The sequence below is a fragment of the Oncorhynchus tshawytscha genome, linkage group LG07 (genome assembly GCF_018296145.1).
Source record: "Oncorhynchus tshawytscha isolate Ot180627B linkage group LG07, Otsh_v2.0, whole genome shotgun sequence".
NCBI classification, from domain to species: Eukaryota; Metazoa; Chordata; class Actinopteri; order Salmoniformes; family Salmonidae; genus Oncorhynchus; species Oncorhynchus tshawytscha.
The window spans coordinates 55222100-55249805 of record NC_056435.1 but is presented as its reverse complement, the minus strand read 5'-3'; the positions used below and the strand labels follow the sequence as shown (position 1 = coordinate 55249805).

Sequence of the window (27706 nt, the reverse complement as noted above, 5' to 3'; positions counted from 1 at the left end):
GAATGTGTGTGGGTATGTGTCTGTATGCGTGCGTGCGTACGTCTCTGTGTGTGGGTCTGGCTTTAAACTTACTCTTGAAAGTTGTAGTAATAGAATGCACAAGGTATCATTTTTGAATTGGGTAGTGCATCATCAGTTCCTCTTGCCATGTTAGTCATTGCATACCTTAGAGAGCTATTTATAACTTCTCAGAAATGTCCAGATCAACTAGCCCATCTCTGATAACATTTTTATATTTAGGTTTTTTAGCCCATAGATATTGTTGTAATTTTTGTCACTCAAATTTCACATGAATACACATTAGACATGGCAAAATGTATAGAATTGCAAAGGGCTCTCCCGGAGGCGCAGCGGTCTAAGGCACTGCATCGCAGTGCTAGTTGTGCCACTAGAGATTCAGGGTTTGAGTCCAGGCACCGTCGCAGCCGCCCGCGACCGGGAGGCCCATGGTGCGGCGCACAATTGGCCCAGCGTCATACGGGTTAGGGGAGGGTTTGGCCGGCAGGGATGTCCTTGTCCCATCGCGCATTAGCGACTCCTGTGGCGGGCCGGGCGCAGTGCACGCTGACATGTCGCCTGGTGCATGGTGTTTCCTCCAACACACTGGTGCGAATGGCTTCCAGGTTAAGTGTGTCAAGAATCAGCAAGGCTTGGTGTGGTTGTGTTTCGGGAGTTGCAGCAATGAGACAAGACTGTAAATACCACGAACTTGGGGAGAAAAATGGTAAAAAAAATATTAAAGAATTTCAAGAAAATTTGCATCAAAACTTCAAAATGTGTAGAATTTCAGGAAATAAGCTTTAAACCTGCAAAATTCTCTTCACCAACAAGAGGGGTGGGAACAGTTTGTGTCATGAACAGTGCTTGTGTCCATAGAACTAGATGTAGGGCGTGCACACAAGAAGGGGTGAGCAGGATGTTCCTCAATGCTGGAAGGGGGCCCAAAATTTGGGAACCCCTGCTGTAGAGATAGTCATTACTAGTAGTCCATAGACCACCCAATATCCAGAACCACTAAACAGAGTTTGGCATACTATTCTCTGTGTTAGCAACACATGTCGTATGACAATAGCATTCTATTGGAGATTTTTTGTTTTTGCCATAAATAACAAAAATATAAATGCAACATGTAAGTGTTTGTCCCATGTTTCATGAGCTGAAATAAAAGATCCCAGAAATGTGCAGAAAAACGTATTTCTCTCTAAATTCGTGCACAAATCTGTTAACATCCCTGTTAATGAGGCCAAGATAATCCACCTGACAGGTGTGGCATATCAAGACACTGATTAAACAGCATGATCATTACACAGCTGCACCTTGTGATGGGGACAAATAAAGTCCACTCTAAAATGTGCAGTTTTTTCTCAACACAATACCACAGATGTCTCAAATTTTGAGGGACCATGCATTTGGAATGCTGATTCCACAGGAAGGTACACCAGAGCTGTTGCCGTGAATTGAATCTTAATTTCTCTACCATAAGCCACCTCCAACGTCTTTTTAGAGAATTTGGCAGTACGTCCAACCGCCCTCACAACTGCAGACCACGTGTAACCACGCCAGCCCAGAACCTCCACATCGGCTTCAAATCATCTGAGACCAGCCACCCAGACGAAACTGAAGAGTATTTCTATCTATAATAAAGCCCTTTGTTGGCAAAAACTCATTCTGATTGGCTGGGCCTGCCTCCACAGTGGGTAGGCATGGCTCCCAATTGGGTGGACCTATGCCCTCCCAGGCACACCCATGGCTGCGCCCCTGCCCGGTTGTGTGAAATCCATAGATTACGGCCTAATGAATTTATATAAATTGACTGACTTTCTTATATGAACCGTAACTCAGTAAAAATGTTGAAATTGTTGCATGTTGCGTTTATATTTTTGTTCACTATATATGTGCCATTAACATGAAATAATGCCTCAAATGTGCAATCCTGCTGTATCTTACTTCCAGCAAAACTAAACAAAGAAACAAAACTTTTGACACTTTTTTTATCAGCACATACATTCAATTACAACACAGTCCAGACATTGTCCTTATTCTTTTCACTTATACACTATACATGAACATAAACTAAGTGTAAATCTGTGCTGAATGTTTTTTAGTCTTTGAATCTAGCTGGAACATTGATCTCGCTGCCTAATCTAGTTGTCTGACACAGTTGTGTCTCTGAGGTGTGTCAGGCTGGTATGTGATCTTGTTCGATGCTGACTGATCATCATCATCACACACATGAGTGTTTGTGATCCCAGAGTCAGCACTAATGTCTCTCTTTGACTCCATTTGTGAAAACGCTGATTCGCCTGTCTTCACCAGATGCTTCCTGTTTCTCCTGTAGATTCTTCCATCCGGCATACGAACAACAAATGACCTTAGCTGCTCATGTCTTTTCAGCACGCGACAGCTGGTTGCCACACCTCTCCTCTCTGAATCCTGACTTTTCTCTTGCATTTACAGTACCAGTAAAAACTTTGGACACACCTATTCATTTCAGTTTATTATTTTTTTAAACTATTTAATACATTGCAGAATAAAAGTGAAGCCATCAAAACTATGAAATGACACATATGTAATCATATAGTAACCAAAAAAAGTATGAAAGTAGCCACCCTTTGCCTTAATGACAACGTTTCACACTCTTGGCATTCTCTCAACCAGCTTCATGAGTTAGTCACCTGGAATGTATTTCAATTAACAGGAGTGCCTTGTTAAAAGTTAATTTGTCGATTTTTTTCCCTTCTTATTGCATTTGAGAGAATCAGTTGTGTAGAGTTGGTATAAAGAAGATAGCCCTATTTGGTAAAATACAAAGTCCATATTATGGCAAGAACAACTCAAATATGCAAAGAGAAATGACAGTCCATCATTACTTTAAGACATTAAGGTCAGTCAATCGGGAAAATGTCAAGAACTTTGAACGTTTCTTCAAGTACAGTCGCAAAAAAAATTCAGCTCTATGATGGGACTGGCTCTCATGAGGACCGCCACAGGAAAGGAAGACCCAGAGTTACCTCTGCTGCAGAGGATAAGTTCATTAGAGTTAACTGCACCTCAGATTGCAGCCCAAATACATGCTTCACAGAGTTCAAATAACAGACATATCTCAATGACAACTGTTCAGAGGAGGCCTTCATGGTCAGTGAATCAGGCCTTCATGGTCAAATTGTTGCAAAGAAACCACTACTAAAGGACACCAATAATAAGAAGAGACTTGCTTGGGCCAAGAAACACAAGCAATGGACATAAGACCACTAGAAATCTGTCCTTTGATCTGATGAGTCCAAATTTGAGATTTATGGTTCCAAATGCCATGTCATGGTGAGATGCAGAGTAGGTGAACGGATGATCTCTACATGTGTGGTTCCCACTGTGAAGCATGGAGGAGGAGGAGGTGTGATGGTGTTTTGCTGGCGACACTGTCAGGGATTCATTTAGAATTCAAGGCACACTTTAATAAATGGACGTAATAAAGGGATCACTAGTCACCTTAAATAATGCCACTTTAATAATGTTTACATATCCTACATCACTCATCTCATATGTACTACTATACACTGCTCTATACCATGTAATGCATCTTGCCTATGCCGCATGGCCATCTCTCATCCATATATTTATATTTATATGTACATATTCTTATTCATATCATACATTTGTGTGTATAAGGTAATTGTTGGGAATTTGTTAGATTACTCATTGGTTATTACTGCATTGTCGGAACTAGAAGCACAAGTATTTCAGTACACTCACATTAACATCTGCTAATCATGTGTATGTGACCAATACAATTTGATATGATTTGTTTCAGCTGTCTGTTCTTCAGCTTGTCTTGAATTTGAACATTATCATTAGGAGTCGCTAGGGTGGTAAAGGTTGGCAACTTGGACTTCAGTCACCATCCCATTAGTAGTGCGGCTGGTGATAAACCTATGCCCTCTAGTGGTGTGTCGCGGTACTCCAGTAGACCTTTGTTGGGGTCACTCTTGCTACTTTGTGCCTTCTTGATCAGGTTCTTGACTGTTTGCACAGTCATCTCCGAGTGTCCATTTGACTGAGCTTTCAGCAAAACATCTGAACTCAATGCTTGCATATTGTGGATCTCTGTCGGAAACGACAACATCTGCTATGCCATGCCTAGCGAATGTAGACTTCATGGCTGTGATGAAACTACTGCTCGTAGTTTCACTCAGTTTAGTGATCTCTGGATCTTTGAAGTAATTTTCGACATAGAGAAGATACTCTGAGCCAATGTAGTGAAACAGATCAGTGCTGGTCTTTCTAGTGGAGTGTGTGGAAGCAATGGCTCTCTCGGGTTGCTTTTCTTTTTGGCGGTAGAGACACCGCACGCATGTCCTCAATCTGTGTTGACATACCTGGCCAATATAGAATGTATTTTGCTCTTTCTTTGCACTTGACTATTCCCAGGTGTGATTCGTTAACTCTGTTCAGCATTTCTTGTCTCATTTGATGTAGTACAATGAACTTTATGGCTTTGAACATCAGTCCTGATGTGTAGCTGATTTCCTCCTTGAATGTATGGATGTATTTCTTTGGAAACTCCACACTTTTCACTGGGCCATCCACTCATCGTTCGGGATCTTGTACCGTTGCTTTCCTGAACGCTTGTAGCTTCTCCTCTGATTGGCAGCTGAGGTGTTATCCAGTTTACCTCCAACTCCTCTCCCAGCACATCTTCATTTTGTTTGCACACCTGCTATGTGCATTTCTTTGCCTGGCTTGTAGGTTACATTGAGACTCTATCTTTGATGTCGGAACAACATCCTATGCAGTCTTGAAGGAGATTGATTTAGCGGCTTCTTGAATATGCCATCGAGGGGCTTGTGATCACTCTCAACTTGTACCTCTCTGCCATACACATACTGATGGAACCTCTCACATCCGTAAACAATAGCAAGTAGTTCCTTCTAGATCTGTGCATACTGTATCTACGTTGACAGTGTGTGAATGATTGAGAACCACATATGCAACAGATCTACCATCTTGGAGTATGACTGCTCCTATACTTCCTGAACTGGCATCTACTGACAGTATTAGGAGTTATTCATGTCGTAGAACGTCAGTGTTTGCGCAATTGTTCCCAGACTTTTGAGTTTCTCAAAACTGTTCTTCTGTTTTTGATCCCAATGCCATTCAGTGACACTCTCGAGGAGCTTTCTGAGTGGAGCGCTAGCTTCAGACAGGTTGGGATTGAGTTGGGCAAGATACTGTAGCATGCCCATGCATCTCTTCAGGTTGAGGCATCTGCACATCAGCCCTCACCTTCTCATCATCTGGTTTCAGACTATTGTGCTATGTGCTATTGACTATGTGCTTTATCTCTGTCGTTCTGATATTACATTACTTTCTGTTTAGTTTGAGATTGTACTCTCGCTCTATGTAGCAGCTTGTTCAGTCAGTGGTCATGTTCCTTCATAGTTTCACCCCAGACCAACAAATCATTGATGATGTTGACATCTCCTTCCAGGCCTTCAATCATCTGTGCCACGGATCTCCGGAACACCTTAGACGCAGATGAGACACCAAAGGGTAAACACAGGAATCAATATCTTCCTATGGGTGTGTTGAATGTACAGAACTCTCGTTGTCCAGTTTTATCTGCCAGAGTCCTTGGTTCGTGTCCAGTACAGATAATATCTTAGCATTTGGCATGCTGGATACAACTTCTTCAACAGTGAGGAGTGGGTAGTGTTCCCGTTTGATCACTTTGATCAAGTCCAGTGGATCCATAGAAATCCGTATCTTGTTTGGTTTGAGCACACTACTAACCCAGTCTGCCGGTTCTGTCTGCTTAGTGATCACTTCCATTTATTCCATTCCGTGAAGTTCCACAACGATCTTGTCTTTGAGAGCAACTGGAAACTATCTTGGGGCATGCACAACTGGTGCAACTGTAGGATCTCACTGTATATTATGTTGTTCCATCATGCACCCGAGATCAGAAAACTTATCTTCAAAGTCTTTCAGTATGTCATTGTTTTTGACTCTAACATCATGTATTGTCTTCACCATGCCTAGTTTTTGTGTCTCTTCTGAGAATTGCTGGAGCATGTCTTTAAATAATCTTCAACTTACCTTGTGTCTCTGTCCTTTGTACACACAGGTTAATGATTTCTGACCCAATGGCACAATCTGGTGGCCAGAAAAGGTCAACTGTTTGCAGGTGAACGTCTTCAACTTTATTTTTTAAGATTTGATTTATTTAACCTTTATTTAACTAGGCAAGTCAGTTTAAGAACAACTGCTTATTTACAATGACAGTCTAGGAACAGTGGGTTAACTGCCTTGTATCAGAACGACAGATTTTTTTCATCAGCTCAGGGATTCGATCTAGAAACTTTTTGATTACTGGCCCAACGCTCTAACCACTAGGCTACCTGCCGCCCCAAAACTTTTCTTTCAGTCCAAGTGAGTTGAAGATCTTTGAAGACATTACTTTGCACTCAATACCAGTGTAAAGCTTGAATGTCACATCTTTGTTTTTTAAAAATCAAATCAAATGTATTTGTCACATACACATGGATAGCAGATGTTAATGTGAGTGTAGCAAAATGCTTGTGCTTCTAGTTCCGACAATGCAGTAATAACCAACAAGTAATCTAACTAACAATTCCACAACTACTAACTTATACACACAAGTGTAAAGGGATAAAGAATATGTACATAAAGATATATGAATGAGTGATGGTACAGAACGCTATAGGCAAGATGCAGTAGATGGTATCGAGTACAGTATATACATATGAGATGAGTAATGTAGGGTATGTAAACAAAGTGGCATAGTTTAAAGTGGCTAGTGATACATGTATTACATAAAGATGCAGTAGATGGTATCGAGTACAGTATATACATATGAGATGAGTAATGTAGGGTATGTAAACAAAGTGGCATAGTTTAAAGTGGCTAGTGATACATGTATTACATAAAGATGCAGTTGATGATATAGAGTACAGTATATACATATACATATGAGATTAGTAATGTAGGGTATGTAAACATTATATTAAGTAGCATTGTTTAAAGTGGCTAGTGATATATTTTGCATCAATTGCCATCAATTCCCATTATTAAAGTGACTGGAGTTGAGTCAGTGTGTTGGCAGCAGCCACACAATGTTATTGGTGGCTGTTTAACAGTCTGATGGCCTTGAGATAGAAGCTGTTTTTCAGTCTCTCTGTCCCTGCTTTGATGCACCTGTACTGACCTCGCCTTTGGACCTCGTCTTCTGGATGATAACGGGGTGAACAGGCAGTGGCTCAGGTGGTTGTCGTCCTTGATGATCTTTATGGCCTTCCTATTCTCAGTTTCTCAGGTTGTCGTCCTTGATGATCTTTATGGCCTTCCTATTCTCAGTTTCTTAGTCTATTTCGCTTTGTCATTGTCCACATCTGCAGTGACAACTTCAATGTGTTTGAATTTTTCAGTCATCTCAATCTCAACTGTGCCTAGGAACATACTGTCATTGTCTTCACTCTGCTCAACTGCAGGCATTTTCCTTTGTTGGCTCTGTGATTTGCACATCTTGGCAAAGTGATTCTTCTTTTGGCAGTACATACTTGAACATAGGCTGGGAATTTTCTGTACTCATGCTTGTAACCACATCTGTTGCAATTTATATATTTTTTTTTGTTCATCTTGAGCTGCCTTTGCTCTGTTCTTGGGAGCTCTACAGTCATGGCCAAAACTTTTGAGAATTACACAAATATTAATTTTCACAGTCTGCTGTCTCAGTTTGTATGATGGCAATTTGCATATACTCCAGAATGTTACGAAGAGTGATCAGATGAATTGCTATTAATTGCAAAGTCCCTCTTCGCCATGCAAATAAACTGAATCCCCCAAAACATTTCCACTGCATTTCAGCCCTGCCACAAAAGGACCAGCTGACATCATGTCAGTGATTCTCTCGTTAACACAGGTGTGAGTGTTGACGAGAACAAGGCTGGAGATCACTCTGTCATGCTGATTGAGTTCGAATAACAGACTGGAAGCTTCAAAAGGAGGGTGGTGCTTGGAATCATTGTTCTTCCTCTGTCAACCATGGAAACACGTGCCGCCATCATTGCTTTGCACAAAAAGGGCTTCACAGACAAGGATATTGCCTCCAGTAAGATTGCACCTAAATCAACCATTTATCGGATCATCAAGAACTTCAAGGAGAGCAGTTCAATTGTTGTGTAGAAGGCTTTAGGGCGCCCAAGAAAGTCCAGCAAGCGCCAGGACATTCTCTTAAAGTTGATTCGGCTGTGGGATCAGGGCACCACCAGTACAGAGCTTGCTCAGTAATGGCAGCAGGCAGGAGGTGAAGACTTTTGGAGGATGGCCTGGTGTCAAGAAGGGCAGCAAAGAAGCCACTTCTCTCCAGGAAAAACATCAGGGACAGACTGATATTCTGCAAAAGGTTCAGGAATTGGACTGCTGAGGACTGGAGTAAAGTCATTTTCTCTGATGAATCCCCTTTCCGATTGTTTGGGGCATCCGGAAAAAAGCTTGTACGGAGAAGATTCATGTGTGGGGTTGCTTTGCAGCCAAGGGAGTGGGCTCACTCACAATTTTGCCTAAGAACACAGCCATGAATAAAGAATGGAACCAACACATCCTCCGAGATCAACTTCTCCCAACCATCCTGGAACAGTTTGGTGACGAACAATGCCTTTTACAGCATTATGGAGCACCTTGCCATAAGGCAAAAGTGATAACTAAGTGGCTAGGGGAACAAAACACCAATATTTTGGTTCCATGGCCAGGAAACTCCCCAGACCTTAATCCCTTTGAGAACTTGTGGTCAATCCTCAAGAATCAAATCAAATCAAATTTATTTATATAGCCCTTCGTACATCAGCTGATATCTCAAAGTGCTGTACAGAAACCCAGCCTAAAACCCCAAACAGCAAGCAATGCAGGTGTAGAAGCACAGTGGCTAGGAAAAACTCCCTAGAAAGGCCAAAACCTAGGAAGAAACCTAGAGAGGAACCAGGCTATGTGGGGTGGCCAGTCCTCTTCTGGCTGTGCCGGGTGGAGATTATAACAGAACATGGCCAAGATGTTCAAATGTTCATAAATGACCAGCATGGTCAAATAATAAAAATCAAAGGCACAACAGTTGAAACTGGAGCAGCAGCACGGCCAGCTGGACTGGGGACAGTGAGAAGTCATCATGTCAGGTAGTCCTGAGGCATGGTCCTAGGGCTCAGGTCCTCCGAGAGAGAGAAAGAAAGAGAGAAAGAGAGAATTAGAGAGAGCATACTTAAATTCACACAGGACACCGGATAGGACAGGAGAAGTACTCCAGATATAACAAACTGACCCTAGCCCCCCGACACATAAACTACTGCAGCATAAATACTGGAGGCTGAGACAGGAGGGGTCAGGAGACACTGTGGCCCCATCCGATGACACCCCTGGACAGGACCAAACAGGAAGGATATAACCCCACCCACTTTGCCAAAGCACAGCCCCCACACCACTAGAGGGATATCTTCAACCACCAACTTACCATCCTGAGACAAGGCTGAGTATAGCCCACAAAGATCTCCGCCACGGCAACCCAGATAGGAAGATCACATCAGTGACTCAACCCACTCAAGTGACGCACCCCTCCTAGGGACGGTATGAAAGAGGCCTAGTAAGCCAGTGACTCAGCCCCTGTAATAGGGTTAGAGGCAGAGAATCCCAGTGGAAAGAGGGAAACCGGCCAGGCAGAGACAGCAAGGGTGGTTCGTTGCTCCAGTGCCTTTCTGTTCACCTTCACACTCCTGGGCCAGACTACACTCAATCATATGACCCACTGAAGAGATGAGTCTTCAGTAAAGACTTAAATGTTGAGACCAAGTTTGTGTCTCTCACATGGGTAGGCAGACCATTCCATAAAAATGGAGCTCTATAGGAGAAAGCCCTGCCTCCAGCTGTTTGCTTAGAAATTCTAGGGACAATTAGGAGGCCTGCGTCTTGTGACTGTAGCGTACGTGTAGGTATGTACGGCAGGACCAAATGAGAGAGATAGGTAGGAGCAAGCCCATGTAATGCTTTGTAGGTTAGCAGTAAAACCTTGAAATCAGCCCTTGCCTTGACAGGAAGCCAGTGTAGGGAGGCTAGCACTGGAGTAATATGATTACATTTTTGGGTTCTAGTCAGGATTCTAACAGCCGAATTTAGCACTAACTGAAGTTTATTTAGTGCTTTATCCGGGTAGCCGGAAAGTAGAGCATTGCAGTAGTCTAACCTAGAAGTGACAAAAGCATGGAACAATTTTTCTGCATCATTTTTGGACAGAAAGTTTCAGATTTTTGCAATGTTACGTAGATGGAAAAAAGCTGTCCTTGAAACAGTCTTGATATGTACTTCAAAAGAGAGATCAGGGTCCAGAGTAACGCCGAGGTCCATCACAGTTTTATTTGAGACGACTGTACAACCATTAAGATTAATTGTCAGATTCAACAGAAGATCTCTTTGTTTCTTGGGACCTAGAACAAGCATCTCTGTTTCGTCCGAGTTTAAAAGTAGAACGTTTGCAGCCTTCCACTTCCTTATGTCTGAAACACAGGCTTCTAGCGAGGGCAATTTTGGGGCTTCACCATGTCTCATTGAAATGTACAGCTGTGTGTCACCCGCATAGCAGTGAAAGTTAACATTATCAAGAGGCAGGTGGACAAACAGGTGGACAAACAAAACCCCACAAATTCTGACAAACTCCAAGCATTGATTATGGAAGAATGGGCTGCCATCAGTCAGGATGTGGCCCAGAAGTTAATTGACAGCATGCCAGGGTGGATTGCAGAGTTCTTGAAAAAGAAGGGTCAACACCCTAAATATTGACTCTTTGCATCAACTTCATGTAATTGTCAATAAAAGCCTTTGACACTTATGAAATGCTTGTAATTATACTTCAGTATGACATAGTAACATCTGACACAAATATCTAAAGACACTGAAGCAGTAAACTTTATGGAAATTTAGATTTGTGTCAGTCTCAAAACTTTTTGCCAACACTGTACACTTTTATCTTGTGTACTTCAATTTCCTCATTGAGCATTTTAACCTGACTGAATGTGATTTCACTGGCATGACACACATCATAGCTTTAGTCAATGTGAGATCCGCCTCTCTCAACAGCCTGCAACTTACTTCATTAGTAAAAGATCTAATTGTTTGTGGCATAAAAGATGACCAAGTTGCTTTGTTGCTTCTCCAAACTCTACCACTAGGCTACCAATGTCAATAAGAACAAACAGATGACAGATCGCTTTACCTTATAGAAATGAAAATATACTTCAATAGAGGAGTTCCCTGTGAATAGTAGCAGGCTCTTGACCATAGCACAATCCAGAAAGTGCTCCCCATGTGAAGCAATGAAGTTTGACCTCCGTGTTTTGTCCAGTATTTATTTATTTTATTTAATCTTTATTTAACTAGGCAAGTCAGTTAAGGACAAATTCTTATTTACAATCCATGGTGTATCCATGGTGATAATCTGTCAGTCAAATGTGTCCGAGATGCAGAAGAGAAAGTTTCAAAGAAATACTGAAAGTCAAGGGACAATGATACAGTGTTTTCCACAAATCCAGTCAGTCTTCAAAGTCTACATGATATCATCAGGTTTATTTATCCAGACATACACATGATATAATATAACAGAGTCATTATGTTATTTTAAGTAAAGGTCTATTAATATAACAGACAAAAAGGTGAGCAATCAATCTCAGTAGTGTGATTATTTTGGCAGTGATAGGCCTAGTCAACATCAATAACATGATTAAAACAATAACGCTAATAATATCAATGATTAGGATAATCATTTTTCTTATAAAGTACGGAGTGAATATTCCAATAGCATCTAAAGAGTAACACATACTTTATTGAATACATTCACTTTATTGCAAGGTTTTCCTAAGCAAGCATATGATTTTTCACTTTTTTATTTGCATAGTTCAAGCAGTTTGTGTATTTCCCCAAAATAGTAGCAGTTAATATTATTATTAAGATATACGTAGTTGAAATAAGAAATATGTACATTGACCAATGTGCTAAATCTCTCCACATCATTATTAGCCATAAATGCTTAATTTGTTATCAAATATTGGACACCCCTTATTTGGCTCTTTTGTATCTGATGCCAATTGTTCCAAAAATACCTATATTTTCAAAATCAACCAAAATCAACCATTTCCAAAATCAATTCTTAAAAGCAATAAATAGCCTAAATAAAATATTTCTGCAACAATTGTTCCCCAATGTCGTAAAAAATGCTAAACATTCCTGATTACTTGTTAAAAATGTAACCTGTTGGCTGAAATCTTATTTGAATCATAAAATACCCATGTGTCTAAAAAAATATGTAGTGCATCTTTTTTACCTTATTTTCCCTTTCTCAAAACAAGAAAAAATAGAACTATTTTCCTCAGACCTGCTGTTGTTTTTTGCTTGGTGAGATTGATAATCTGCTTTGTGTTTACACGTTTCACCTACCATCAAACATCTTGGCTGGTCTGAAGAAACATGTCTTTCTGTACAGACACAACATTACCTCTTGGGCCAATATGACAAAGAGAGAGAGAAACAGAGGGAGGGATGGGAAAAAGAGACAGGAAGAAATGGGTGGATAGTGATGGAGGGAGGATGAATGAAAGGCAATAAAAAGGGCTGGACTTTCGCAAAGGCCACAGGTTAGATCTGGAAACACTGACAGTAATCATCTGACAAACTTACAAACAGATTGTGTGTCAAGAGAGACAGACCAAATACAAAGGATAGGTCAACAACTTGCATGGGAGGAATGCAGTAGAAGCAGAACAGGGCACATTACTGCACCAATAAACATCATTCACTCCAAATATAATTCCTTTCCTCCAACCCTTACCAGGATATCTCTATCTGTTTATCTGTCTGATCAGAATGACATGATCAACCATCTCTATATGCTAAAATAGCTTCAGACTTCATCATGGCACTGTTTAATATTAGGGATATGATACATGTAGGATGCATTTTGTTTTCTGATATTTATGCACTGTAAGCTGGCTGTGATGCAAGTTGCTGGCCCATCTTAACACAAGTGTTTCAACTAGCAGACTTACAATTCTAAGGTCACTTCTTTTTTCCACTGACATCTTTCCACATACTTTATACTGTACTGTATGTATATATATTGATATACCTGTATATGTACAGTACCAGTCAAAAGTTTGGACACACCTACTCATTCAAAGGTTTTCTTTATTTTTCATATTTTCTTCATTGTAGAATAATAGTGAAGACATCAAAACTATGAAATAACACATATGGAATCATGTTGTAACCAAAAATGTGTTATAAAATGTTTTACTTATTTTATATTTTGGATTCTTCAAAGTAGCCACCCTTTGCCTTGATGACAGCTCTGCACACTCTTGGCATTCTCTCAACCCGCTTCACCTGGAATGCTTTTCCAACAGACTTGAAGGAGTTCCTACATATGCTGAGCACTTGTTGGCTGCTTTTCCTTCACTCTGCGGTCCAACTCATCCCAAACCATCTCAATTGGTTTGAGGTCGGGTAATTGTGGAGACCAGGTCATCTGATGCAGCACTCCATCACTCTCCTTCTTGGTCAAATAGCCCTTACACAGCCTGGAGGTGTGTTTTGGGTCATTGTCCTGTTGAAAAACAAATGATAGTCCCACTAAGCACAAACCAGATGGGATGGTGAATCGCTGCACAATGCTGTGGTAGCCATGCTGGTTAAGTGTACCTTGAATTCTAAATAAATCACTGACAGTGTCACCAGCAAAGCACCTCCACACCATCACACCTCCTCCATGCTTCACGGTGGGAACCACACATGTCATCCGTTCACCTACTCTGCATCTCACAAAGACACAGCGGTTGGAACCAAAAATCGCATGTTTGTACTGATCTGAGCAAAGGACAGATTTCCACCGGTCTAATATCCATTGCTCGTGTTTCTTGGACCAAGCAAGTCTCTTCTTCTTATTGGTGTCCTTTAGTAGTGGTTTCTTTGCAGTAATTCGACCATGAAGGCCTGATTCACGCAGTCTCCTCTGAACAGTTGATGTTGAGATGTGTCTGTTTCTTGAACACTGTGAAGCATTTATTTGAGCTGCAATTTCTGAGGCTGGTAACTCTAATGAAGTTATTCTCTGCAGCAGAGGTAACTCTGGGTCTTCCTTTCCTGTGACAGTCTTCATTAGAGAGTTTTATCATAGCGTTTGATGATTTTTGCAACTTGAAGAAACTTCAACGTTCTTAACATTTTCCAGATTGACTGACCTTCATGTCTTAAAGTAATGATGGCCTGTCATTGATCTTTTGAGGTGTTCTTGAGTTAATATAGACTTGGTCTTTTACCAAATAGGGCTATCTTCTATATTCCAACTCTACCTTGTCACAACACAACTTTGGCTCAAACACATTAAGAAGGAAAGAAATTCCACAAATTAACTTTTTAAAAGGCAAACCTGTTAATTGAAATGCATTCCAGGTGATTACCTCATGAAGCTGGTTGAGAATGCCAAGAGTGTGCAAAGCTGTCATCAAGGCAAATGGTGGCTACTTTGAAGAATCTCAAATATAAAACATATTTTGATTTGTTTAACTCTTCTTTGGTTACTACATGATTCCATGTGTGTTATTTCATAGTTTTGATGTCTTCACTATTATTCTACAATGTAGAAAATTGTAAAAATAAAGAAAAACCCTGAGATGAGTAAGTGTGTCCAAACTTTTGACTGGTACTGTATGCATGGATTTTATCCAGACATTTAGCTATTGACGTACTGTATCACTGAAGAAAGGTCCTAGCAGTGAGAGGAGTAAGAGAAGACAGTGGCTTTATTGCTAAAGGTGTTTGGGCTTTACTTACCTCTAGATTCACAGTTATCAGAGTCAGAATGGGTCTTCCTGTAGACAGTCACACACATACACATACATGTTCCAACCAGCTCGGGGTGTAGGCAGAAGAGGGAACCGAAGGGGATAGCCAAGCCTGGAGAAGGGCTGGGAGGCAGGCACAGTGGGTCAGGTAAGTGTTCAACAGGTGTGTTCCTCACCAGGGATGAGAGGGTTGGAAAGGAATAGAGAGGGGGGGGGGGGCTCATCAAGCACTGCTATACACCCATGCCCTGACACCAGTGGATTGAGATGGGAACGAAGGGTGTGTGTGTGTTTACTGTGCGACACTGTGCTTGCATGCAGTACAGCTCTCCCACTAATAGCCTCTGAGGGTCAAGGGCTGTTTAACTGAGTTAGAGACAATGACCCAGGGGCCAATCAGAAACTAGACTATATGACCCAGGGGTCAAATAGAGAGAAGACCACATTGCTCTTAAGATGCCGTATTCTGTTCTGGTACCGTTCTGTTACTGTTACTACTTTTATCTCTTTATGGTTCTTGAACCACCCTCCGTTCACCTCCTTCTCCTCTGTGACCTTTTTCTGTTACACTAAACACATCAGTCTCTGATTTGTTCTACTACTCTCTGCACCAATAAAAACATTCCTCCATTCTTCCCAAAGTCCAGCTCAGCCAGTCCTCTTCCCTAATCATCTTAACTGAGATCTGTGCATCACATACAACAAGTGCCCTCATGAACACTGTCTCACTGTCTGTTTAGCATGGCGGAGACCATGTTAGAGTAATGTACTCTATACACCCCATGCTCTATGGCTAGTTTAGTAGCTTCAAAAAATTGTGTACACCGAAAATTGTGAAAATTACAACATTGTGTTTTGTTTGCTTTTCCTGCCTTCATAGAGAAGCTCTTTTCTACCAGGCCTAGGCTGAGAGGAAGAGTGTAAGTATGGTAATTGAAAGAGGGAGAGTGGGGCTTGCTCTTATAGCAGCCCCTGGGGTGGGTGGGAGGTGTGCACATTAAGTTTAAGTTTCTCCATCATTAGTCTGTTTGACTTGAAGACGTCCTCAGGTGGCCAACTTTCCAGACTTCCTGTGACAGCTTCCTTTTTCCTGTTGTGTTGTTGTGGAAGTCGTTGGGTTTATACACTGGCGGGCGTGCGGTCAGAGACTAAACAAAACCAGTTTCTTTGGGCTTATTCTTTATATTCCAGTGGATCCTCAGAAGGATGCTCCATCAAACCTAACGGCAGCCAGAGCTTGAGCTAGACATGAAAAAGGGAGAGAGGGATAGAGACAGACATAGACACAGGAATAGAGACAGAGATAGAGACAGAGACAGAGATAGAGACAGAGATACACAGAGATAGAGACAGAGATACACAGAGATAGAGACAGAGATAGACGCAGAGTTAGAGGCAGAGATAGACACAGAGACACAGTGATAGACACAGAGATAGACACAGAGACACAGTGATAGACACAGAGATAGACACAGAGATAGAGATAGATACATACATAGGTGCAGAGATAGAGATAGATACATAGATATACACAGATAAACACAGGAATAGACACAGAGATAGACACAGAGATAGAGACAGTGATATAGATAGAGACAGAGATAGATACATACATAGGTGCAGAGATAGACACAGAGATAGAGACATAGATATACACATAGATAAACACAGAAATAGACATAGAGATAGACACAGAGACAGACACAGAGATAGACACAGAGATAGAGACAGTGATATAGATAGAGACAGTGATAGATAGAGGGAGGACGGGAAGGAGAGAGAGAGAATACACTTTAACTCCAGTAAAACTCTTAAAAAACATTCAAACAGAGACAATGAAAACTGAAAGCAAGGAAAGGAAATGCATCCGAACTCATATGAGATTCCATTCTGTTATGTCTTCGTGTGACTCTAAATGCTCATTTGACCGCAGGACAACTCTCTGTGCTGCCTCATTTTCGTCAACCGCTCCAGGCCAGTTTGAACCAATCACAGCTGAGAATCCTGTCGCACAGTACAGGAAGTGCCCCTGTTATGTGGGAGAGTAGTTATTGAAGGTATTCAATAGCTGTCACAACCAGGCCAAGAAAGCCGCAGTGCAACATCAACTTGAGTAATTTTCCAGCTAACATACTTTTCCTGCATAGTTGTAATTTTGGGTAAAACAAGTCCACAATGGTCTTAGGAAATGTGCTGATTTATCAAAAAAACAACAACAACAATGATCATAGAAAGTCATGGAAGTATGTTTGGTGTGAGTATATGGACAATAGACCCTGAACATCATAAGCCAAGCAGAAAGACATTAGGTTTGAACCTAATACTACCCATGGACTTCAAGGTATTTCAAGGCATTGCAGTCTTGTGCTATTGGTGTACGTCTGCATTCAATTTGTGCATTTGGTTTTTGTAAGGACCATGTGTGATCCTGCCAATGTTTAAAAGTAAGGCGGATATCTTGAGTTGTTTTTGCCAAACACAATGAAAGGGAAATAAATCAGTATAGTTTTTGAGGTTTGATTTCTTGACAAGAAATGACAAGAATGTCTTCTGGAGAGCTTATAAAGATAATGGTTGCATTATCGTTGCAACCACCCAGTGTCGATCCCTCAATATTTAAACTAACTCAAATATCTGGTATTCATCCCAGTCTGTACACATGATATGATAAAACTAAAGTGCTGACAGTCAGAGTGATCCTCTTCTTAATAGTTGAATGTGATGTCTGTTAGCTTCAAAGTCTGAAACAGCACTTTATCATTATTTGGGTTCATTGCTGAATATATGTTGGATGTGGCAGCCTGGCTTTATTCAACGTGTATAGCTCTAAATTGACTGGTCCAAGGCTGCATCCCAAATACCACCCTAGTCCCATAGGCCTCTGGACAAAATGGGGAAAGGGGTGCCATTTAGGACACATGTGGAGCAACATGAGGCATGCAGAGCCAAAACCACTGAGTGTTGTCAGTAATAACAGCTTAGCCCCACTGATCTGACCATGTGATAATAGTAAAACAGCTTATCCACACTGACCTGACACTGTGATAATAATAACAGCTTATCCACACTGACCTGACACTGTGATAATAATAACAGCTTATCCACACTGACCTGACACTGTGATAATAATAACAGCTTATCCACACTGACCTGACACTGTGATAATAATAACAGCTTATCCACACTGACCTGACACTGTGATAATAATAACAGCTTATCCACACTGACCTGACACTGTGATAATAATAACAGCTTATCCACACTGACATGACACTGTGATAATAATAACAGCTTATCCACACTGACCTGACACTGTGATAATAATAACAGCTTATCCACACTGACCTGACACTGTGATAATAATAACAGCTTATCCATACTGATCTGACACTGTGATAATAATAACAGCTTATCCACACTGACCTGACACTGTGATAATAATAACAGCTTATCCACACTGACCTGACACTGTGATAATAATAACAGCTTACCCACACTGATCTGACACTGTGAAAATAGTAATAACAGCTTATCCACACTGACCTGACACTGTGATAATAATAACAGCTTATCCACACTGACCTGACACTGTGATAATAATAGCAGCTTATCCACACTGACCTGACACTGTGATAATAGTAATAACAGCTTATCCACACTGACCTGACACTGTGATAATAATAACAGCTTATCCACACTGACCTGACACTGTGAAAATAGTAATAACAGCTTATCCACACTGATCTGACACTGTGATAATAATAACAGCTTATCCACACTGACATGACCCTGGGATAATAGTAATAACAGCTTATCCACACTGACCTGACCCTGTGATAATAGTAATAACAGCTTATCGATACTTATCTGACCCTGGGATAATAGTAATAACAGCTTATCCACACTGACCTGACACTGTGATAATAGCAATAACAGCTTATCCATACTGCCCTGACCCTTTTATATTAGTAATAACAGCTTACCACACTGATCTGGCACTGTGATAATAATAACAGCTTATCCACACTGACCTGACACTGTGAAAATAGTAATAACAGCTTATCCATACTGATCTGACACTGTGATAATAATAACAGCTTATCCACACTGACCTGACCCTGTGATAATAGTAATAACAGCTTATCCACACTGACCTGACACTGTGATAATCGTAATAACAGCTTATCCACAATGACATGACCCTGGGATAATAGTAATAGCAGCTCATCCACACTGACCTGACCCTGTGATAATAGTAATAACAGCTTATCGATACTTATCTGACCCTGTGATAATAGTAATAACAGCTTATCCACACTGACCTGACACTGTGATAATAGTAATAACAGCTTATCCACACTGACCTGACCCTGTGATAATAGTAATAACAGCTTATCCACACTGACCTGACACTGTGATAATAGTAATAACAGCTTATCCACACTGACCTGACACTGTGATAATAGCAATATCAGCTTATCCACACTGACCTGACCCTGTGATAATAGTAATAACAGTTTATCCACACTGACCTGACACTGTGATAATAGTAATAACAGCATATCCACACTGACCTGACCCTGTGATAATAGCAATAACAGCTTATCCACACTGACCTGACCCTGGGATAATAGTAATAACAGCTTATCCACACTGACCTGACCCTGTGATAATAGTAATAACAGCTTATCCACACTGACCTGACCCTGGGATAATAGTAATAATAGCTTATCCACACTGACCTGACCCTGTGATAATAGTAATAACAGCTTATCCACACTAACCTGACCCTGTGATAATAGTAATAACAGCTTATCCATACTGACATGACCCTGTGATAATAGTAATAACAGCTTATCCATACTGATCTGACCCTGTGATAATAGTAATAACAGCTTATCCACGCTGACCTGACCCTGTGATAATAGTAATAACAGCTTATCCACACTGACCTGACACTGTGATAATAGTAATAACAGCTTATCCACACTGACCTGACACTGTGATAATAGTAATAACAGCTTATCCATACTGATCTGACCCTGTGATATTAATAATAACAGTCATAAATCTTAAAAGGATAGTTCACTGCTGTATCTGTATTGATTAATGGTTTCCTTACCTTAAAATGAGTACAGTATATGGAAAGGACTGGTAGTAATATATTGTTGGTGTATGTTTATTTTGGTACACTTAGCAAAAATCTCATGTTAGCACTGGCCATTGAGTGCATTCTGAATTGTTTGCCAGTTTGTGAAACAATTGAGCAAAGCAGATAGTAATAAAAGGTAACAACAAAAGATCCCTTGATGTCCACCTGCTGCAATTGGTCAAGACATCACCTGAGGGAAAAACAGAGAGCCCTGCCCAAACCAGGAGAGGTAGGAGGTACGGCAACCAGCGAAGGGTTAAGGGGGAGTGGGGGGTTAAGGGAGGAGGAAGGTGTGTTTGGTGGGCGGGGACTCACCTTCACAGACTCACACCTTCATGATGTGGGCAGAGTCAGAGAAACCAGTGGAGGAGGGGGAGGGGCCAGGCTGGTCGGGGAGGTGAGGGGGCTGGGGGCGCACTGGGCTGGAATGGAATTGGGGTGTGACGTGAGATCGAGCAAAACAAATAGCAAAACATAAAGGTGTAAAGCAATTTAAAAAGGGTAGGTAGAGTGAGGGAGATAAAACAGGGGAGACTGTGCACTCACATCACCTCACAAGCATAAGATAAATGGTGCTTAGCCTGTAGCTCTGTACTGAGGAAGCAAGAGGATGTAGCATGTATACTATGATAAAGCCGTTGCAGCTAGATCTGGAGTTCACCTACACACATTCAGAGCACTTAGGCTCTGGAGCCTAAGGAGGCTAGACAAAAAAAAATTGTTGCTATCTGGCATCACCAGAGAAACACAGATACAGTATAAAGCGCAAACTTGGTTTGAACTCTGTGCAGCTGGACCATGTTTTTATGACCACGCAGCCGTTTTACAGCAGGCAGCACATATAATGACTGCATACTAATGGTGTGGCCGAGGTGAAATGGCTAGCTAGTTAGCGGTGATGCGCGCTAATAGTGTTTCAGTCGGTGATGTCACTAGCTCTGAGACCTAGAAGTAGTTGTTCTCCTTGCTCTGCAAGGGCCGCGACTTTTGTGGCGTGATGGGTAACAATATTTTGTGAGTGACTGTGGTTGATGTGTGCAGAGGGTCCCTGGTTCAAGACCAGGTTGGGATGAGGGACGAGGTGAGGGAGGAAGCTAATAAGAGTTGATAAATCAAGCCAGTTTTGTTTTTCTTCAGCTCATCACTTAAAGCTGACAAGATGATGTTCAATTTCCCCTAATCATAAAGTTAACTGTGATGCCATTGTGAATATGTGGTTGGTTGTGGGTAGGGGGGCAGAGACAAAGGGTAAGCAGTAAAAAATTGAGTCATAGTTTTGAGCAAACGGAAACTGTCGATCTAACTATATAGTCCTTGCGATCTTCAAGGACTATATAGTAGAGCCTCTAGGTTAAGACAGTGGAGCATCAGCGTTTGTAGGGAATATTGTGGAGAGTGGAGAGTGGGGGTAGTGAGACAGACAGTGAATATTGTGGAGAGTGGGGGTAGTGAGACAGACAGTGAATATTGTGGAGAGTGGAGAGTGTGGGTAGTGAGACAGACAGTGAATATTGTGGAGAGTGGAAAGTGGAGGTAGTGAGACAGACAGTGAATATTGTGGAGAGTGGAGAGTGGGGTAGTGAGACAGACAGTGAATGTTGTGGAGAGTGGAGAGTGGGGGTAGCGAGACAGACAGTGAATATTGTGGAGAGTGGAGAGTGGGGTAGTGAGACAGACAGTGAATGTTGTGGAGAGTGGAGAGTGGGGGTAGCGAGACAGACAGTGAATATTGTGGAGAGTGGAGGAGTGGGGTAGTGAGACAGACAGTGAATATTGTGGAGAGTGGAGAGTGGGGGTAGTGAGGCAGACAGTGAATATTGTGGAGAGTGGAGGATTGGGGTAGTGAGACAGACAGTGAATATTGTGAAGAGTGGAGGAGTGGGGTCGTGAGGCAGACTGTGAAACAGGCAGAGCCAGAGATAAGAGTTTGGTGAACTATCTTCCCTGCTAGCACCAGACGTTCCATAACATTCCATTCTAACTTGCATTTCTCAATGGAAGATTATCACCCTGAAACATCTGGTGCCAACATGACAACACTTTCATAAGTGTTGGATAGTGGAGTCGTTTGCAGACAGTTGAAAGTGAGGTTTAACTAGGAGTTACATTGGGATTTTAAAGTTGATGGAACTGGCCCTCGTTGTATATTTTATCCCCAGATGTATTTTTATAACAAGGCAGTTCGACTAGGTTAACCTCCAATCTAATCCCAACACAGCAGTTAGGGATGTTGAATGTGATGCAAACAGCTGGAGAAGGTTTGAACACGTGTGGTTGGTGGTGGACATGTGACAGAGAGAGAAGGGGTTTTGGATGGCGGTGGGGGGTGGGGGGTGTTGCAGCAACACATCGCCACTCATCGCTGGGGGGTCCTCTCAATGACAGGGGGGCGACAGACCCGGGGTGGGCAACGATAACCGTGACGGGGATAACCGTAGCGACAAGGTGGTCGGTGTGGTGGCGGTGGAGCGGCAGGCTGCGGTGGTGTCCTCACCGGAGAGCAGACGGGATCGTCGCGAGGCCTCGGTGGCCAGGGCACAGGAGATCTCAATCCTCTTCTCCTGGTCCTGGAGCTGCTGCTCTGGGTTACCCTGGTGGTGGGAACCAACCCCCTCAGTAGGACCGTCCAATAGGGGAACCACGTTCTGGAGACTGGAGGGAGTGATGGGCAGAGGGGAGGGGGAGAGGAGGGCGAGAGAGTGACAAAGAAAAGAAGTAGAGCGCAAGAGAAAGGAGATTAAATTATACCTTTTTATACAGAATATGTGGCATCCCATCATTCAGATGTGAATCAGATAATCAGTAGAGGGGAGAACGTTTAGCCAAACTTTGGCTAAATACACTGCTGTACTGTGTGAGAGCTGTGTTAGATAGTAGTTCAGTAGTGTCTGTACATACTTTGATTTGGCAATGAGCGTCTTGATCCTCTCTACTTTCTTCTGTTTCTCCTTTTGCTCCTCTGGGCTGAGAGGAGTGTCCATGTCCAGGTAACGCTCCAGAATCAGAACCTTGTCTGGAGTACACAGCTGAGGACACAACGAGTTACAGATGAGGTTTGATAATCTTTTGTTTTATGGCCCACTATTTACTTGGTTTGCAATTAGAAAAAACATTACGTAAACAAGTAGTGACCAATTGTGGAAAATGATTTGAAGCCAGCACACACTAAAAACAAACTTTTCTGTGTAGGGCCAAATAAGGATTATTTAGCTCGTAATAATAGCAGAACCGTTTATGGTGCAATCAAGAACCACTCCTATGATTCAATAAAAAACTATAAACAAAAAGGCTCTATATAGCACAAAACAAATCTGCTATTGTCACAACCCTTTTTGGTACTGTATAGAACCATTTCAATGTTCTAGAAATAACCATTTGAAGAACAATACTGGGTTACTTTTTCTCGTTAGCGATATTATATTGTTACAATTCCATAGGTTTAATTATTGTGAGTTTGAAACAGGTGTGCTAGATCTGAAACGACTGGGGGTCCCTGAGGAGAGAATTGAGAACCACTGATTTACACATCACTTTCAATTGACACAAGCCATACATGAGTCTTTCACAAAACACCATCACTAACAATGATCATATTTAACATGTAACAGATGAAATCAACTGGAATGACACTAACTACATTTTGCGACCGAGACAGGGTTTCTGGATACTCCCGTAAAGCCCAGCTCATTGGCTATCTAGCTTGACCCCGATTGGTGCTTATTTGATAAAGATACAGTCCTTCAAGTGATGGCCGCCCGCGTCATCGGCGTGCCATGAAGGCGTCGCTCTCTGACCAAATATGGTGTCCATAGGATATACTACACCCCTATTGATATATATAGTGAAGTCTTGTTACCATCTAGGATATCGGAGGAATACATACAAACGTGATTTGACTCGTTCAAACAACGATTAGGGTGAGATTTTCACAGAGTCCTTTGTTTGCAAATTGAACGAGTGGAAACACAAAATCGATCACCCGCGCTATATGGACCTTTTTAGGATATGAAAAATAATTTTATCTAACAAACGACACTTCATGTTATCTCTGGGACCCTTTGGATGATAAATCAGGGCAAGATTTCAGAATGTAAGTACAAATTTATCAAACCTATCGGGTTGAAAAAGGTGTTTTGTTGTTGGGAGCTCTCCTCAAACAATCGTATGGCATTTTTTCGCAGTAATAGCTACTGTAAATTGGACAGGGCAGTTATATTAACAAGAATTTAAGCTTTCACCCGATATAAGACACTTCTATGCACCGACATATGTTATTATTCTAAAATCTGCTATCTTGATATAACGCGCTGCATGATTTACAACTGTCCCATTGACGGAACGCAAATCCTTAATAATGAATAACGTTTATATACCGCTTATTCATATCATATGTACATACTGTATTCTATTCTACTGTATTTTAGTCAATGCCACTCCGACATTGCTCGTTGTAATAGTTATTTATTTATTAATTTCATTATTTTACTTTTAGATTTGTGTTTGTTCTTGTGAATTGTTAGATATTACTACACTGTTGGAGCTAGGAACACAAGCATTTCACTACACCCACAAAAACATCTTCTAAATTGTTAATTATCACTGCATTTTTTTATACCAGACAAATACCAGCTGAAAGAGCTCCACAGAATGAAGTGTTACTGAAATAACTGAAATAAGCTGTTTTCAAAGTGCTTAATTAACTTTGCATTAACTTCTTGGATATAGGGGGCGCTATTTTAATTTTTGGATGAAAAATGTTCCTGTTTTAAACAAGATATTTTGTCACGAAAAGATGCTCGACAATGCATATAATTGACAGCTTTGGAAAGAAAACACTCTGATGTTTCCAAATCTGCAAAGATATTGTATGTGAGTGCCACAGAACTGATGTTACCAAAAAAAAAACAGATAAAAATCCAATCAGGAAGTGCTGCATTTTTTGAAACCGCCTCATGGCAAGGACTCCTTATATGGCTGTGGAGGAGCTAGGAGTCGGCTTACGTTTTCCACGTTTTCCCCAAGGTGTCTGCAGCATTGTGACGTATTTGTAGGCATATCATTGGAAGATTGACCATAAGACACTACATCTACCAGGTGGTCGCTTGGTGTCCTCCGTCGCAATTATTGCGTAATCTCCAGCTGCAGTATTTTTCCGTTTGCTTCTGATGAGAAGCCAACTGCCACCACTGATAGATTATCGAATAGATATGTGAAAAACACCTTGAGGATTGATTCTAAACAACGTTTGCCATGTTTCTGTCGATATTATGGAGCTAATTTGGAAAAAAGTTTGGCGTTGTAAGTGACTGCATTTTCCGGTCTTTTTCTTAGTCAAACGTGATGAACAAAACGGAGCTATTTCGTCTACACAAATAATATTTTTGGAAAAATGAACATTTGCTATCTAACTAAGAGTCTCGTCATTGAAAACATCTGAAGTTCTTCAAAGGTAAATTATTTTATTTGAATGCTTTTCTTGTTTTTGTGAAAATGTTGCCTGCTGAATGCTAGGCTTAATGCTATGCTAGGCTATCAATACTCTTACACAAATGCTTGTGTAGCTTTGGTTGAAAAGCATATTTTGAAAATCTGTTGTTAACAAAAGGCTAAGCTTGTGTTTGAATATATTTATTTCATTTCATTTGCGATTTTCATGAATAGGAAACGTTGCGTTATGGTAATGAGCTTGAGGCTATGATTACGCTCCCGGATACGGGATTGCTCGACGCTAGAGGCTAAGCACAACTATATCACATCACGACTGGATCATAGTCACATAATGATTGTATCACATAGTTTGAATGTTGTTCAGAGTGTGTCTAACCTCTTTGCTGATGTCCAGGTTGTACTGGTCAGGTTCCATCTGTATCCGTCTGAGGCGAGCAATCTCCTCCCGGGGTGACTCTTGTACCCCCTCGCCCCGTACTGCAGCCTCCAGGTCCTTGATGTCCACCTCATGGGTTGTCAGCCTCCGCCTCACCTGGACACCCACACACAGAGATAAGGGCTCAGATTGGCTCAGCCAAGGGCTCAGCCAATCAACATGGCCCAGAAAGATAGACAAGAGGCCAGAACAATATACTGGATCTTCCTTTATAATACATTTCAACATACAGTACATATTGCTGGTGTCTAGCTCATAGAGGTACATGTATTGTACCAGTCAAAAGTTTGGACACCTACTCATTCAAGGGTTTTTCTTTTTTTTCAATATTTTCTACATTGTATACTAGATTCTTCAAAGTAGCCACCCTTTGCCTTGATGACAGCTTTTCACACTCTTGGCATTTTCTCAACAAGCTTCATGAGGTAGTGACCTGGAATGCATTTCAATTAACAGAGAATACGTTCATTAGTTACCAGCCTCAGAAATTGCAGCCCAAATAAATGCTTCACATAGTTCAAGTAACAGACACATCTCAAAACAACTGTTCAGAGGAGACTGGGTGAATCAGGCCTTCATGGTCGATCTGCTGCAAAGAAACCACTACTAACTGATGCCAGTAATAATAAGAGACTTGCTTAGGTCAAGAAACACGATCAATTAGACTGGTGGACATTAGACCCGTGGAAATCTGACCTTTAGTCTGATGAGTCCAAATTTGAGATTTTTGTTTCCAACTGCCGTGCCTTTGTGAGACGCAGAGTAGGTGAACGGATGATCTCCACGTGTGGGTGGCACCGTAAAGCATTTAGGAGGAGGTGTGATGGTGCTTTGCTGGTGACACTGTCCGTGATTTATTTAGAATTCACGGCACACTTCACCAGCATGGCTTCCATAGCATTCTGGAGCGATCCACAATCCCATCTGGTTTCCACTTAGTGGGACTATCATTTGTTATTCAACAGGACAATGATCCAAAACACACCTCCAGGATGCCGCTTAGCCATCGCTCATCCATATACTTACATGTACACATTAGGTAGTTGTTGGAGAATTGTTAGAGTACTTGTTAGATATTACTGCACTTTCAGAACTCGAAGTACAAGCATTTCGCTACACTTGCATTAACATCTGCTGATGTGTGACACATTTGATTTGTAAGGGCTATTTGACCAAGAAAGAGAGTGATGGAGTGCTGCATCAGATGATCTGACCTCCACAATCACCTGACCTCAACCCAATTGAGATAGTTTGGGATGAGTTGGACTGCAGAGTGAATGGAAAAGCAGACAACAAGTGCTCAACATATGTGGGAACTCCTTCAAGACTGTTGGAAAAGCATTCCAGGTGAAGCTAGTTGAGAGAATGCCAAGAGTGTGCAAAGCTGTCATCAAGGCAAAGGCTGGCAAGACTGGCTACTTTGAAGAATCTCAAAATGTTTGTTTAACACTTTTTTGGTTACTACATGATTCCATATGTGTTATTTAATAGTTTTGATGTCTTCACTATTATTCTACAATGTAGAAAATCGTAAAAAGAAAGAAAACCCTGAATGAGTAGATGTGTCCAAAGTTTTGACAGGTTCTGTACATGTAAATAGAAGAGAGAGCCTACCACTCTGTAATTGGTACCAGCCTGGCTACCCAGGTTCAGGCTGCGTCTCTTGTCCCTGACGGAGCTGCTCTGGTTCCTACGGATACGCTTGTTTTGCTCCTCAACGCTCATCTTGGACTTCACCTCCGCCGGGAACACCGCACTCTTCGGACGCTCCTGGGAGAGGGGAAT

General features: G+C 41.5%; 1 protein-coding gene across 7 annotated transcripts in view; it reads right to left on the bottom strand.

Annotated features, from left to right (window-relative positions):
• Positions 1-15374: 15374 nt before the first annotated feature.
• LOC112254853 (pleckstrin homology domain-containing family A member 6) overlaps positions 15375-27706 on the bottom strand; it is a 182408-nt gene continuing 170076 nt past the window's right edge. For 6 of the 7 annotated variants that reach the window (XM_042324642.1, XM_042324641.1, XM_042324644.1 and 3 more), the window contains 6 exons: positions 27536-27691; positions 25862-26017; positions 22936-23063; positions 22532-22689; positions 20353-20459; positions 15375-16127 (listed from right to left, as the gene is read on the bottom strand). In XM_042324642.1, the coding sequence (XP_042180576.1) occupies positions 20371-20459; positions 22532-22689; positions 22936-23063; positions 25862-26017; positions 27536-27691 (687 nt within the window). In that variant the 3' untranslated portion in view covers positions 15375-16127; positions 20353-20370. The remainder of the gene's footprint in view (positions 16128-20352; positions 20460-22531; positions 22690-22935; positions 23064-25861; positions 26018-27535; positions 27692-27706) is intronic. The other variant, XM_042324643.1, reaches the window with a different exon arrangement.